The sequence below is a fragment of the Centroberyx affinis genome, unplaced genomic scaffold (genome assembly GCF_046629955.1).
Source record: "Centroberyx affinis isolate AG114_WGS23_722 - 3 ecotype Tasmania unplaced genomic scaffold, CSIRO-AGI_Caff_v1 ptg003918l_1, whole genome shotgun sequence".
Classification (NCBI taxonomy): domain Eukaryota; kingdom Metazoa; phylum Chordata; class Actinopteri; order Beryciformes; family Berycidae; genus Centroberyx; species Centroberyx affinis.
The window spans coordinates 35,680-51,776 of NW_027281752.1; the positions used below are offsets into that span (position 1 = coordinate 35,680).

The 16,097-nt window shown below is 42.2% G+C and overlaps 1 protein-coding gene across 1 annotated transcript; it reads left to right on the forward strand.

Moving 5' to 3' along the window:
* The first annotated feature begins 429 nt into the window (after window positions 1-429).
* On the forward strand, window positions 430-14,537 carry LOC139663102 (NLR family CARD domain-containing protein 3-like). The gene is made up of 14 exons (XM_071541639.1): window positions 430-467; window positions 1,948-2,052; window positions 2,365-2,481; window positions 3,707-3,823; window positions 5,055-5,171; window positions 6,398-6,514; window positions 6,788-6,866; window positions 6,997-7,225; window positions 7,561-9,358; window positions 9,456-9,629; window positions 9,977-10,150; window positions 10,980-11,153; window positions 12,844-12,890; window positions 13,139-14,537. Exons 1-14 carry the CDS (start codon window positions 460-462, stop codon window positions 13,666-13,668), a joined length of 3,786 nt encoding a protein of 1,261 aa, XP_071397740.1. The 5' UTR covers window positions 430-459; the 3' UTR covers window positions 13,669-14,537.
* The last annotated feature ends 1,560 nt before the right edge of the window (window positions 14,538-16,097 follow it).

Here is a 16,097-nt window from a genome sequence, read left to right on the forward strand (position 1 = left end):
GCAGCCTAATGCTAGTAGTAGTAGGCCTAGTTGTAGGCTAGCAGTAGTGCTAACCGTAGAAGTAGTAATAACCATAACATCAAACAATAGCAATAACTTTTTTGTATGGCACTTTTCTAAAAACAATGTTTACAAACTGCTTTACTTAAAACACAAAGAGACAATGAGATAAAAGTAGGCTACCTCAATAAAATAAGTAAAACATTAGACAAGTATGGAAAATGAAAACAAAGAAAAATGAAGAGAAAAAAGGAGAAAACAACAAATAGTAGGCTAATGAGTTGCATTAACTGGACGCCGAGATCTCTCCCTTCACCCAAAGGGAGATATTTGACACGATAAACCTGTTTGACTTTATGACTTTGTCGTTCCCTGAGGCTGTTGACCCTCCCTCTCCCTCTCTCTCTTGCCAGAACACTTTCACTTTCACTTATCGGCGTGACACAGATCATTTTCAACATGAAAAGGTATTGTAGCAAACACGTTACATAATAGTTTATAGTGTATCATTTTTAAACCTATTAATGGTAACTGCTAACAGACACTAATACACATATTAAGCCTCTATTTGTGATGAGAAGGGTGAAGGTCGGGAAACACTGTTTCGGTTGTAAACACGAAAACCCTTTGTGACAGTTTGTGAGCAGATCAGTGTTTGGGAGTTAACATTAAAGTCCTGAACATGTAAATTAGTTGTAACGCTTTTAAGCCTGTTTTAATCAGTAAAGGAAGGCTGCTCTTTAGTTCACTGAAGAAGACATGGTTACATTTCATTATTTGACGCATAATAAAAACGACTTCCTGATTTCTCTGCCACAGAGACATTGGTTTGGGCTTTGATACGGAAGTTATTTTATGGAGGCTGTTTGTTCATGGTTATTCAGGTCAAGACCTCTATTTATCAACATTGTATTGATAGGTCATCTGATCATCTTTACGTCCTGTTATTTTAGATTTTAATAAACTCAATCATTATCATCGTACTATAAAGCAAGGAATCTCTGCCTGTCTGTCTGTGTCCGTCGCATATCTCGAGAACCGTTCGTCCGATCGACTTAACACTTGGCGGGTGTATTGCTGGGGAACCAAGGACGTGCAGTGTCGGATTTGATGCAATTTAGACACGCGACACGTTCAATATTTATAAACTTTGAATAAACAGCGCTCTGTGCAGCAGCGGCGCGAACGGGCACTGCACTAGTGATTTGAATTAGGGCTTCTAGTCCGTATATTCGTAGGTCTGTGGTTTCCTAATTTGCTTCTCAGCGCCCCTTGGTGGTAAATTAGGCTTACAGCTGTTTGAAGCCAAATTTTAAACACCACAACCCACAGCACCTTCACACCATGTTGACTGTCTGCTGCTGTCACACATCTTTCCTTCAGGTCATAACCAGAGAGCCCAGGTCATCAGCAGGAGTGATGAAATACATGAAGCTGAATACACTTCATATACTTTCACTGTATTCTAACACTGTTTCTACTACAACACATACTGTTAAAGGTTTATTCCCTAAAATTGGGAAACATTTAAAGGCACGTTCCACTTAAAAACTACTACTCCTACTTATACGTTAAAAGGTATTGTCTGTGAAAGCACTACTACTACTACAATTACTCCTACTTCTCCTACTACTTAACAGCATATTCAGCTAAAACACTACTTCAGCATATTCAACAGTATTTCTGTTACCCTATGAAGAGTTAAGGCAAGAGATGGGGGGAATTCTTTTTAGAAAGCAAATACTGTGAGGAGAGAGGAGAAGTCATTCAGTGGGAAGAGGGTAACTATTGTTATGATTATTATTATCATTATTATTTTGGTATGCTAATACTTTTCGTGTTGAGACCTACCTGGTAGTTTCTGGGTATCCACCTGCTACTGTGGCTGGTTGACTAAATTAACTAAGTTAATTTCCCATCTTGGTGTTCTTGTTCTCTGTCTGCCAGGGTCCAGCAGGAGAGACCAGACTCTCCTCAACCCAGCTGTGTGTCCATGGAGAGTGACCAGTCAAGGCATGAGCTTAGTAAAGAACACCATTCTTCTGAAAAGAAGTAAGTTGGTACTACCATTAAAATGTTACTGTATTCATTTAAATATTACTTTAGGGAGAGAAGGTTTGGTGCATGTTTTTTTTTTCAGCATCAGTCTTGTTCACATACACACAGTAATATATTCACATGTGGAAGCTTCCCAATACAACTGCAGTCTTCACTAAAAACTCCACCGGCGCAATTTGGGGCTTAAGAGTGTTACTCATTTACTCTCCCCATACTCAAAGTCAAGAACTGTCTATCTGCTAGTCAGAATCCTGCCTCTAACCTTTTTCTACCATCACCCCTGTTTTGTGCATCCTGTGTTTCTAGCAGGATTCAGCAGGAGAGACCAGACTCCCCTGTACCCAGCTGTGTGTCCATGAAGAGTGATTGGTCAAAGGATGGCCTTACTGATTTTAAAGATGGACACCACTCTGTTGATAAAAGGTAAAAAATTAAAACTGATGATAAACACAGATGGGTTTGTTGTTTGGTCTGGCTCTTCACACTGATGATTTAATTTCCTTTTTAAAACCTCCCATCCAACAATCAGAGCAGCATTTACAATGAAGTTCCTACCAGGATCCATCATGACAGAACACAACACTTTTAACTACCTGTGTGTGTGTGTGTGTGTGTGACCATATGACTGTATTGACTTGATTGCTGCAAATGTCAGAGAGGTTCTGTAACAATGTAAAGACACTCTCATGCGGTGTCGCGGTGGTTTGATATTCCATATGATGTGTTTTTTAATGCACCCAACACCCCTGATATAAAAAAAAAAAAAAAAAAAAGCCTGATTCTGGAAATAGCCTGCATTTCTGACCTATATATGGATCAGGCCTTTTCCAAAAAAACTTACCAACCATCAGCCTCACGTGTATGTGGACTTGGGCTCATGGTTTTGGTTTTTGGCAGCCTTCGACATGTCTATGGCTATCAGAGCCTTGAGGATTGCTGGTCTGCTAGGAGTAAGAGCTAAGCATCTGGCAAAATACTGGTGTATCTAGACTGTTACTGGTAGCCTGGGTGTGTGGCAGAGGGACCACTTCTACTCTTAAGTGTCCATAACTGTAGCTGCCCAGTACAACTGCAGTCTTCTACTGTTAACCACTAAAAACTACACCGGAGCAATTTGGGGCTTAAGTTTCTTATAGAAGCATTTTGGAGGTAGTTGTGGAGGGAGGAAAGAGAAGAGCTGCAACGATTAAGCGATTAATCGATTAGTTGTCAACTATTAAATCAATCGGCAACTATTTTGATAATCGATTAATCGGTTTGAGCAATTTTTAAAGAAAAATAAGTCAAAATTCTCTGTTTCCAGCTTCTTAAATGTGAATATTTTCTGGTTTCTTTACTCCTCTATGACAGTAAACTGAATATCTTTGGGTTGTGGGCAAAAAAAAGACATTTGAGGACGTCATCTTGGGCTTTGGGAAACACTGATCGACATTTTGCACCATTTTCTGACATTTTATAGACCAAACAACTAATCGATTAATCGAGAAAATAATCGACAGATTAATCGACAATGAAAATAATCGTTAGTTGCAGCCCTAGGAAAGAGTGTCACTCATTTACTCTCCTCACACTCTAAGTCAAGAATTGTCTATCTGCTGGTCAGAATCCTGCCTCTAACCTTTGTCTGCCATCACTCCTGTGTTTCTAGCAGGATTCAGCAGGAGAGACCAGACTCCCCTGTACCCAGCTGTGTGTCCATGAAGAGTGATTGGTCAAAGGATGGCCTTACTGATTTTAAAGATGGACACCACTCTGTTGATAAAAGGTAAAAAATTAAAACTGATGATAAACACAGATGGGTTTGTTGTTTGGTCTGGCTCTTCACACTGTTGATTTAATTTCCTTTTTAAAACCTCCCATCCAACAATCAGAGCAGCATTTACAATGAAGTTCCTACTAGGATCCATCATGACAGAACACAACACTTTTAACTACCTGTGTGTGTGTGTGTGTGTGTGTGTGTGACCATATGACTGTATTGACTTGATTGCTGCAAATGTCAGAGAGGTTCTGTAACAATGTAAAGACACTCTCATGCGGTGTCGCGGTGGTTTGATATTCCATATGATGTGTTTTTTAATGTACCCAACACCCCTGATATAAAAAAAAAAAAAAAAAAAAGCCTGATTCTGGAAATAGCCTGCATTTCTGACCTATATATGGATCAGGCATTTTCCAAAAAAACATACCAACCATCAGCCTCACGTGTATGTGGACTTGGGCTCATGGTTTTGGTTTTTGGCAGCCTTCGACATGTCTATGGCTATCAGAGCCTTGAGGATTGCTGGTCTGCTAGGAGTAAGAGCTAAGCATCTGGCAAAATACTGGTGTATCTAGACTGTTACTGGTAGCCTGGGTGTGTGGCAGAGGGACCACTTCTACTCTTAAGTGTCCATAACTGTAGCTGCCCAGTACAACTGCAGTCTTCTACTGTTAACCACTAAAAACTACACCGGAGCAATTTGGGGCTTAAGTTTCTTATAGAAGCATTTTGGAGGTAGTTGTGGAGGGAGGAAAGAGAAGAGCTGCAACGATTAAGCGATTAATCGATTAGTTGTCAACTATTAAATCAATCGGCAACTATTTTGATAATCGATTAATCGGTTTGAGCAATTTTTAAAGAAAAATAAGTCAAAATTCTCTGTTTCCAGCTTCTTAAATGTGAATATTTTCTGGTTTCTTTACTCCTCTATGACAGTAAACTGAATATCTTTGGGTTGTGGGCAAAAAAAAGACATTTGAGGACGTCATCTTGGGCTTTGGGAAACACTGATCGACATTTTGCACCATTTTCTGACATTTTATAGACCAAACAACTAATCGATTAATCGAGAAAATAATCGACAGATTAATCGACAATGAAAATAATCGTTAGTTGCAGCCCTAGGAAAGAGTGTCACTCATTTACTCTCCTCACACTCTAAGTCAAGAATTGTCTATCTGCTGGTCAGAATCCTGCCTCTAACCTTTGTCTGCCATCACTCCTGTGTTTCTAGCAGGATTCAGCAGGAGAGACCAGACTCCCCTGTACCCAGCTGTGTGTCCATGAAGAGTGATTGGTCAAAGGATGGCCTTACTGATTTTAAAGATGGACACCACTCTGTTGATAAAAGGTAAAAAATTAAAACTGATGATAAACACAGATGGGTTTGTTGTTTGGTCTGGCTCTTCACACTGTTGATTTAATTTCCTTTTTAAAACCTCCCATCCAACAATCAGAGCAGCATTTACAATGAAGTTCCTACCAGGATCCATCATGACAGAACACAACACTTTTAACTACCTGTGTGTGTGTGTGTGTGTGTGACCATATGACTGTATTGACTTGATTGCTGCAAATGTCAGAGAGGTTCTGTAACAATGTAAAGACACTCTCATGCGGTGTCGTGGTGGTTTGATATTCCATATGATGTGTTTTTTAATGCACCCAACACCCCTGATATAAAAAAAAAAAAAAAAAAAAAGCCTGATTCTGGAAATAGCCTGCATTTCTGACCTATATATGGATCAGGCCTTTTCCAAAAAAACATACCAACCATCAGCCTCACGTGTATGTGGACTTGGGCTCATGGTTTTGGTTTTTGGCAGCCTTCGACATGTCTATGGCTATCAGAGCCTTGAGGATTGCTGGTCTGCTAGGAGTAAGAGCTAAGCATCTGGCAAAATACTGGTGTATCTAGACTGTTACTGGTAGCCTGGGTGTGTGGCAGAGGGACCACTTCTACTCTTAAGTGTCCATAACTGTAGCTGCCCAGTACAACTGCAGTCTTCTACTGTTAACCACTAAAAACTACACCGGAGCAATTTGGGGCTTAAGTTTCTTATAGAAGCATTTTGGAGGTAGTTGTGGAGGGAGGAAAGAGAAGAGCTGCAACGATTAAGCGATTAATCGATTAGTTGTCAACTATTAAATCAATCGGCAACTATTTTGATAATCGATTAATCGGTTTGAGCAATTTTTAAAGAAAAATAAGTCAAAATTCTCTGTTTCCAGCTTCTTAAATGTGAATATTTTCTGGTTTCTTTACTCCTCTATGACAGTAAACTGAATATCTTTGGGTTGTGGGCAAAAAAAAGACATTTGAGGACGTCATCTTGGGCTTTGGGAAACACTGATCGACATTTTGCACCATTTTCTGACATTTTATAGACCAAACAACTAATCGATTAATCGAGAAAATAATCGACAGATTAATCGACAATGAAAATAATCGTTAGTTGCAGCCCTAGGAAAGAGTGTCACTCATTTACTCTCCTCACACTCTAAGTCAAGAATTGTCTATCTGCTGGTCAGAATCCTGCCTCTAACCTTTGTCTGCCATCACTCCTGTGTTTCTAGCAGGATTCAGCAGGAGAGACCAGACTCCCCTGTACCCAGCTGTGTGTCCATGAAGAGTGATTGGTCAAAGGATGGCCTTACTGATTTTAAAGATGGACACCACTCTGTTGATAAAAGGTAAAAAATTAAAACACAGATGATAAACACAGATGGGTTTGTTGTTTGGTCTGGCTCTTCACACTGTTGATTTAATTTCCTTTTTAAAACCTCCCATCCAACAATCAGAGCAGCATTTACAATGAAGTTCCTACTAGGATCCATCATGACAGAACACAACACTTTTAACTACCTGTGTGTGTGTGTGTGTGTGTGTGTGTGTATACGTGTGTGTGTGCGTACGTGTGTGTGTGATATGCAGACCTAATTTGTCATGTTTTGATTTCTCCACAGAGCGTACCAGGAGAGGTCAGAGGTTCCCAGTGGTCAGTCTGCCCAGGAGCATCAAACAGACCTGAACTCCATATTTATGGTACATAAATGTACATCACCTTTTGCTACACTCTTTAGACCAGTGGGCTTCCAATCAATGCAAGATGGTTTTGATGTTGTGTTCCACGATTTTAGTAAGAAAATGTAATTCATGTATTATTCTGTTGCAGCTGCTTGAGGAGAACATTGTCACTTTTGTGAAGAACGAGCTGAAGAGGTTCCAGAGGGCTCTGAGTCCAGATTACCCAGAATGCTTAGAGAGGCAGAGGGAGGATGAGGAGGTGATGGACGGTGAGGAGGAAGAGCAGAGGAGGAGCAGCAGAGAGGCTTTTCTGAACATCACACTGTACTTCCTGAGGAAAATGAAGCAGGAGGAGCTGGCTGAGTTTCTGCAGAACAGTAAGAGGCTTTTAACAGGTTTAACGTGATGGAGAGGGGAAATGGTGAGAAAATGGGAGATGCTTACATTTCCAAACTCTATTGTAAATCTAAACATTTGCCAAACAACATCTATTCAGTTCCAGATTAAAAGGTAGATGAGCACAATCTCTGTGGATAATCTGGTAACATAATTAATTTGTAATGTGTGTGTAATACACTGAACATAGTGGTGCACATAAAAAAATCAGTGATGAGCAGAATAGATGCCATGGAGTGGGGATTTATATACATTTACCAGGTAATTTCTATTGTTTACCAAAACATCCACTTATTGTTGTTATTTGTTTACTCAGAAACTCTTGCTGCAGTGTGCCAACGTAAACTCAAATCTGACCTGAAGGAAAAGTTTCAGTGTTTGTTTGAAGGGATTGCTAAAGCAGGAAACCCAACACTTCTGAATCAGATCTACACAGAGATCTACATCACAGAGGGAGCGAGTGGAGAGATCAATGATGAACATGAGGTCAGACAGATTGAAACAGCATCCAGGAAATCAGAGAGACCAGAAACACCAATTAAATGTGACGACATCTTTAAACCCTTACCTGGAAGAGATAAACCAATCAGAACATTGATGACAAAGGGAGTGGCTGGCATTGGGAAAACAGTCTTAACACAGAAGTTCACTCTGGACTGGGCTGAAGACAAAGCCAACCAGGATATACAGTTCACATTTCCATTCACTTTCCGAGAGCTGAATCTGCTGAAAGGGAAAAAGTACAGCTTGGTGGAACTTCTTCATCACTTCTTCATTGAGACCAAAGCAGCAGGAATCTGCAGGTTTGACCAGGTTGTGTTCATCTTTGATGGTCTGGATGAGTGTCGACTTCCTCTAGACTTCCAGAACAACGAGATCTGGACTGATGTGACAGAGTCAACCTCGGTGGATGTGTTGCTGACAAACCTCATCAAGGGGAACCTGCTTCCCTCTGCTCATCTCTGGATAACCACACGACCTGCAGCAGCCAATCAGATCCCTCCTGAGTGTGTTGACATGGTGACAGAGGTGAGAGGATTCACTGACCCACAGAAGGAAGAGTACTTCAGGAAGAGATTCAGAGATGAGGAGCTGGCCAGCACAATCATCTCACACATCAAGACTTCACGAAGCCTCCACATCATGTGCCACATCCCAGTCTTCTGTTGGATCGCTGCTACAGTTCTGGAGCATGTGTTGAGAACAGATGAGAGAGGAGGCCTGCCCAAAACCCTGACTGAGATGTACATCCACTTCCTGGTGGTTCAGTCCAAACAGGGAAATGTCAAGTATCATGGGAGAACTGAGACAGATCCAGTGTGGAATCGAAAGAGCAGGAAGATGATTCTCTCTCTGGGGAAACTGGCTTTTGACCAGCTGGAGAAAGGCAACCTGATCTTCTATGAAGCCGACGTGACAGAGTGTGGCATTGATATCAGAGCAGCCTCAGTGTACTCAGGAGTGTTCACACAGATCTTTAAAGAGGAGCATGGGCTGAACCAGGACAAGGTGTTCTGCTTTGTCCATCTGAGCATTCAGGAGTTTCTGGCTGCTGTTTATGTCTTTCTGTCATTCATCAACTCTGGTGTCAATCTACTGTCAGAAACACAATCAACATCCTCGTGGTCTACACTATTACGAGAGAAATCTAATGTAAAAGACCTCTACCAGAGTGCTGTGGACAAGGCCTTACAGAGTCCAAATGGACATCTGGACTTATTTGTCCGCTTCCTCCTGGGCCTTTCACTGCAGACCAATCAGGCTCTCCTACATGGCCTGCTGACACAGACAGGAAGTAGCTCACAGACCAATCAGGAAACCATCCAGTACATCAAGGAGAAGATCAGGGAGAATCCATCTCCAGAGAGAAGCATCAATCTGTTCCACTGTCTGAATGAGCTGAATGACTGTTCTCTAGTGGAGGAGATCCAACAGTACCTGAGATCAGGAAGTCTCTCCGCAGAAAAACTCTCCCCTGCTCAGTGGTCGGCTCTGGTCTTCATCTTACTGTCATCAGAAAAAGAGCTGGACGTGTTTGACCTGAAGAAATACTTTACTTCAGAGGAGGCTCTTCTGAGGCTGCTGCCTGTAGTCAAAGCCTCCAATAAATCTGTGTAAGTGTATAGATAACTGGATCAATTAAATGTATGATATGATCATTTATACAAGAGAGAAAAAGTTGTTGTTTTTTTAACACTAATGCTTCTTCAGGCTGAGTGGCTGTCGGCTGTCAGAGAGAAGCTGTGAGGCTCTGGCCTCAGTTCTCAGCTCCAAGTTCTCTAGTCTGAGAGAGCTGGACCTGAGCAACAACAATCTGCAGGATTCAGGAGTGAAGCTGCTCTCTGCTGGACTGGGGAATCCAGACTGTAGACTGGAAACACTCCGGTAAAATCAGATTATGATGCTTTTGTGTCACAATAAGTTGTAACTATAACACCATGTGCTGTTTTTGATGTATTTCTGTTTGTTTTATTTGTGGTCATATAAGCTAAAGATTCTGCTTTGACACAAAAACATTTTGTGTGGTATAAACACTGCATGATACAAATGTATTATGCTGTATTCCTCTCCTTTTCCGAAAGGGTGATCAGGGTTAGAGCATCATGTTTGATATTTGAAACATCAAATGTTCCCTGCCCAGTGTACTGGAGTAAGAAACTGAACTCCTTCCTGCTCACTGAGAGTTACTCTGGAAAGCTAAATACCTTATTATTATTTTTTCTATTTTTCAGTTTAAATCAAAACAAGATCACAGAGAAATGCTGTAAGAAGTTGTCGTCAGTCCTCAGCTCCAAGTCCTCTAGTCTGAGAGAGTTGGACCTGAGTAACAACGACCTGCAGGATTCAGGAGTGAAGCTGCTATCTGCTGGACTGGACAGTCCACACTGTAGACTGGAAACTCTCAGGTCAGTATTCCTCAACCTGTTCAACAGACAGCAATTTAAATTCTGGTTTACATGCACAATGTCAGCTAAAATACATTACCTCTGTAGAATTTTCCTGCTTATATGATTTTGAAACCAGCCGGGATACTCACATTTTTTCACTACTTTCTATCCCCTCTGAACTACTTTCCATGATTATTTTTCATTATTTCCTCTCCTTACTGCCTCTGTTGTTGAAACCCAACATAAAGGACTTGTAAGATTTTGTCACAAATTCAGTTGAGAACTAAATGAAAACACAAACCCGATCCTTGGGTCAACTGTTAATATTGGAGACAATTACAGTTTTCGCATTATCATTACTAATTTCAGAGCAGTGTACTAATGCAAAAATCTAAATGTAACTCTTTTTAAACAAGGAGTTTATACTAAGAGCTAGGATCTCCTTTTCCCATGGAGAGTTTTCCCTACCTGTAGCTGCCAGGCTGCGGTGTCATAAAGACAGCACCAAAAACAGCCTGTTCTTGGTAAGGCTCAGAGAGCTGCTGGAAAATGAACCTGTAAAAATGGATTGAGAGTGTTTTTGGTGCATGACCCCACACACACAGCTTTGAATGGACCTCAAGACATAAAATAAAACACTGGAAAGTGTAAAATATGGGACCTTTAAGAGAGGAACTCTGCTATGGTCATTATTGAAAGTTATCAAGCTGGTTTTACTTCAAAATTGGGGAAAACTTTTCATCACCCAGCAAACTATACACATCATTGGGAGAAAATGCAACAATACTGTATGTAGCTGTTTGTTTCTTGTGTGTGTGTGTGTGTGTGTGTGTGTGTGTGTGTGTAGGTTGTCAGGCTGTCTGGTCACAGAGGAAGGCTGTGCTTCTCTGGCCTCAGCTCTGAGCTCCAACCCCTCCCATCTGAGAGAGCTGGACCTGAGCTACAATCACCCAGGAGACTCAGAAGTGAAGCTGCTCTCTGCTGGACTGGAGGATCCACACTGGAGACTGGACACTCTCAGGTATGGAGAGGATTGCTGCCAGGAAGAGGCAATGTCTTATAGAAGGGTGTGATGGAAATTCTGAAAATAAAGTCTATAAAACAAGCGTCTAAGTCATCTGTTTATTCAGCTTTCTGCGCAGAAAGGATCAGTTACAGAGCATACAAGATCTCATGCAGACTGATACAGAGTATTGGGTGAATCTGCCTTTTAAAGGAGGAATGTACGTGTCACTGAGAGAAAGAGCAAGTGTTACATTTGGAGGCCTGCGCACCAGGCGTTGATTAAAGCCTGGTTACATGAATGCATAGTCATTTTCCATTACAAGGGTTAGAGTTGATATTGCCTCTTCCTACTTCCTGGAAGACAGAGTATCTTTCATGGTAAGGCAAGGCAAGGCAAGTTTATTTATATAGCACATTTCATACACAACAGCAATTCAAAGTGCTTTGCATAAATAAAATAAAAATAAAGACATAGATAAAAAGACAAGAAGATTAGAAAAGTGAAAAGTGAATTAAAATCACATTTAAAAGAAAATATAAAAGATAAAAATAAATAAATATTCCAGTGCAGATGAGTGTTGCCCTAAATTTCTTAAAAAGCCCTTGGGAACAGAAACGTTTTAAGGCCTGATTTAAAAGATTCTAAAGTGGAGACAGACCTCATATTTTCTGGAAGTTTGTTCCGGGCATGTTCCAGGGTGACCTTATGTTGCACTAGTAGGCATGAATATATATGTCTAACCAATAAAACCATCAGATTTTTGAACAATCTCACCCCTCTACCCCTCCTATCAAATAACATTGCCTTTCTCTCCTTGACGCATATTCCGTTGGTTTAGACTTTGGAATGATCCCTCACTGCAGTACGTTCTGCCCCAACATCCTGTTTCAACAGGAAATGCATCAAGTCAAGGAAGTAAAGATGGCCTGTGACATGGATAATTTCTTTAAGACAAACCACCAGTGAGGTGGCTGCGCACAGTATAAGAGCACCTGTACGCCGCACTATCACTGATCATTGTGATTCCACAAGAGCAGGTGACGGGTTAGCTAAAGTGGTGCTAAAACAACAGAAGAGGCAAGGGGAGGCTGCCCCTGAACCAGACGAGGTGGAGCGGGGCGGCAAGCTCTGTCAATTTAGAGGGCTGACCTATCGTGGGGTCAGGCACTTGCCCCATCACAGACACAAGGGCCAACCTGGGGCTCTTGTGACCTGAGGGCCACCATAGAAGCAGCTAGGTGTGACAAGGGTAGGGTCACAGTGTGTCTCAAAGGTGGTTTGTCTTAAAGAAATTATCCACATCATCTGACCCTGTGGGTCAGTTCCCCACATATGGAATATGTAACTGGGTGGAGAGATAGTCTCGATACGATAGAGAACCATGGTTACATATGTAACCTTCTGTTACTTAATGCTCATATTTAAATTATCTGGTTCTCTGAGTGAAGAGACTATCCAGCTCAAGGCTGCTCGGGGATCTGTTCCATCAAAATTATAACCAATGATAGTGTGCGGCACACAGCACTCATAGGTGGTTTGTCTCAAAGAAATGATCCATGTCAGCTGACCCCAAGGGTCAGTTTCCCGCACATATGAAATTTGTAACTGGGTGGAGAGATAGTCTCTTCACTCAGAGAACTGTTCTTTAACGCATATGTTTCTATTATCAGTGCTGGTCTGACTTTGTTTTTCCCCTCACTTCCAGTGTGGACCATGGTGGAGTGCAGTGGTTGAAATCAGGTCTGAAGAAGTGTAAGTGTGTGTTTAATTTTATTCATGAAAACAAAGAAGCACACATTCTGTTGAGATGGAAAGCCCATCTACACAGCAGTATGTGACATCCATTCACTCAAATCCTACTGTGAATTAGGATGATGGCTGTCATAATGTGCCATCATGAAACTGTAAAACTGTAATTGTAAAACTGTCAATAAATCAACAATAAACACGTATATTAGATTAAAAAATATTTCTGTTTTGTGTCTTGTTCTCTCCATCAGATGCCTGTGAACTTACACTGGACCCAAACACAGCACACAGAAACCTCTCTCTGTCTGAGGACAACAGAAAGTTGAAAACAGTGAGAGAGGAGCAGCCGAATCCTGATCACCCAGAGAGATTTGACTTCTTGAAACAGCTGCTGTGTACAAATGGCCTGACTGGGCGCTGTTACTGGGAGGTCGAGTGGAAAGGATTGGTTGATATAGGAGTGTCATACAGAGGAATCAGAAGGAGAGGACGGGGTGCTGACTGCTGTCTTGGAAGGAATGACAAGTCCTGGAGCCTGGCCTGCTTTGGTAATAATTACACTGCCTCGCACAAAAACAGAACAGACATATGTATGCCCTCCTCCTCTGTCTCTAACAGAGTAGGAGTGTATCTGGACTGGCCTGCTGGCACTCTGTCCTTCTACAGATTCTCCTCTGACACATTGATCCACCTCCACACCTTCCACTCCACATTCACTGAACCCCTCTACCCTGCGTTTGGGTTTGGCTCTGGGTTTGGTTCCTCGGTGTCTCTGTGTTAGATAGAGGGAGTGTTACTTCATGTGAGGAGAAACGCTCACACTGCTGGCCAAAGACAACTGCTGAAATTATAGTTCACTCTATACAGGTTCATGCGGACGACTCTGCAATTGTCGGATGTGTTGGGGGGGCAGGAGGCTAGTACAGAGGACTGGTTAGTGACTTTGTGGGGTGGTGTAACCAGAACCACATGCTGTTGAATGTGCAAAAAACCAAGGAGATGGTGGTGGATTTCAGGAGGACTAAGACACCAGTCACCCCTGTTTCCATCGGGGGGGAGGATGTAGACCTGGTGTAGTCCTACAGGTACCTAGGAGTGCACCTGGACAGCAAGCTGGACTGGAGTGGGAACACCGAGGCCATATACAAGAAGGGCCAGAGCCGACTCCACTTCCTGAGGAGGCTCAGGTCCTTTGATGTATGTAGAAGCACTAAACGTGTTCTATCAGTCAAGTGGTGGCAAGTGCCCTTTTCTTTGTGGTTGTATGCTGGGGCAGCAGCATAAAAGCTGCAGACACCAACAGGATAGACAGACTGCTGAGGAAGGCGGGGTCTGTCCTGGGGGCCAGCCTGGACACAGTGAGTGCAGTGGCTGAGAGGAGAATATTGGACAAACTGCTGGCCATCATGGACAATGCCTCTCATCCACTTCATGACACACTGACCAGGCAGAGGAGCACGTTCAGCAACAGACTCATTCTGCCTCGGTGTACCACGGAGCGGCACAGGAGGTCCTTCTTGCCCACCGCCATGAGACTCTATAACTCATCACTGGACTAACCATCAACAACGTGTTTTAATGTATGTTGTCATCTGTGTGTCTTGGCTGCTATGACGACTCAATTTACCTTCTGGGATCAATAAAGTTTTCTATCTCTCTATCTATATACATCATGTGTCTTCATATGGCTTGCATGTGAACTAAATAACAGTTCAATCAGGAGAGACAAGTGAATGAAGTAAAGATAATAGTTTATTATAACAGATGAATTAGGACTTAACGAGAGTCTTTGGCGCTTAGACTCTACAGGGAGATTTTGAAATCAAGGGGCACCAGCCCTGAGCAGCAGCAAGATAAATCCCCCCGTGGAGTCCAGACACTGGTGGTGGTGGCTGATGACTTCTGCTGAAACTGATAGCTGGTGAGGTTGATGAGTGACGAAGCTGATGAAGCTGATGAAGCTGATGAATCTGCGAAGACTGGGCGGAGACGGGGAGGTGGAGGGGTGCGCATAACAGCAGCATGGATGGACTACAGCGGAGAGAGAGACATATTTAAAAAGACAGCAGCAAAATGATAGGCTAACGATAGAGGGGTGTCGCTGTGCTATTGGATCGATGTGACCAGCTGATGTGAACAGCTGATATCTCAATTAACAGCCCGGGAAAAGATAGCAAGGAAATAATGAGTGAGCATGCGTGAGAGAAGTGAATAGCAGTACGGAATGAGAAGTGAAACTACAGCATAAGCATGCAAAATATAGTCTTCCTGACTGAACTTTCGCTAAAGCTCCATTTCAATCAGGAGAGACAAGTGAATGAAGTAAAGATAATAGTTTATTATAACAGATGATTTGGTGAGAATTAGGACTTAACAAGAGTCTTTGGCGCTTAGACTCTACAGGGAGATTTTGAAATCGAGGGGCACCAGCCCTGAGCAGCAGCAAGATAAATCCCCCAAAAATAAGGGGTGCAAGCCCCAAAATACACAGCCTAATATTTTCCCCCAAAGAATGATAACTTACCAAGCAGGAATGGAACAGGCCACAATTAATCATACAAAGAAGGCATGATCTGCTAAGATATGAAACATAATAATGAGCATGACAATAGTTCAAGTGATTAAAATCAATGGTGAACCATAAATGGACAGAAACAAACACACCCAGCATGATTAGGACAGCAGTGAGTGAGTTAGCCAGCAATGGCTAGAGGTCAGCAGTGACCTGCTCGCAATGTATGGACTTTAGCCAGCAATGGCTAGAGGTCAGCAGTGACCTGCTCGCAATGTATGGGCTTTAGCCAGCAATGGCTAGAGGTCAGCAGTGACCTGAATGGCTAACAATTTTTTGAGCTTAGCCAGCAATGGCTAGTGAACAGGAATGACTTTAAATAGTAAAGATTAAGCAATAATGACACCATCGCCCACCACTTATGACAACACAACTACAAGCACAATTACTCTCAGGCAATATATCTTATTTAATCATGATCGTAAGACAAAAACAAAACACAGCCAGCAATGGCTAATGACAACAATGCCCTGGACGGCTAACAATTCTTTTTTTAACTTAGCCAGCAATGGCTAGTGGTTGTGATAGAAATGATGGGCTTAGGCAGAAATGGACATTGAAGACCTGAAAATTCAGCAACGATTGGACCTGGTCAAAGAGCAGCAGCGACCTGAAAATAAGAAAATAGAGAATGCAGC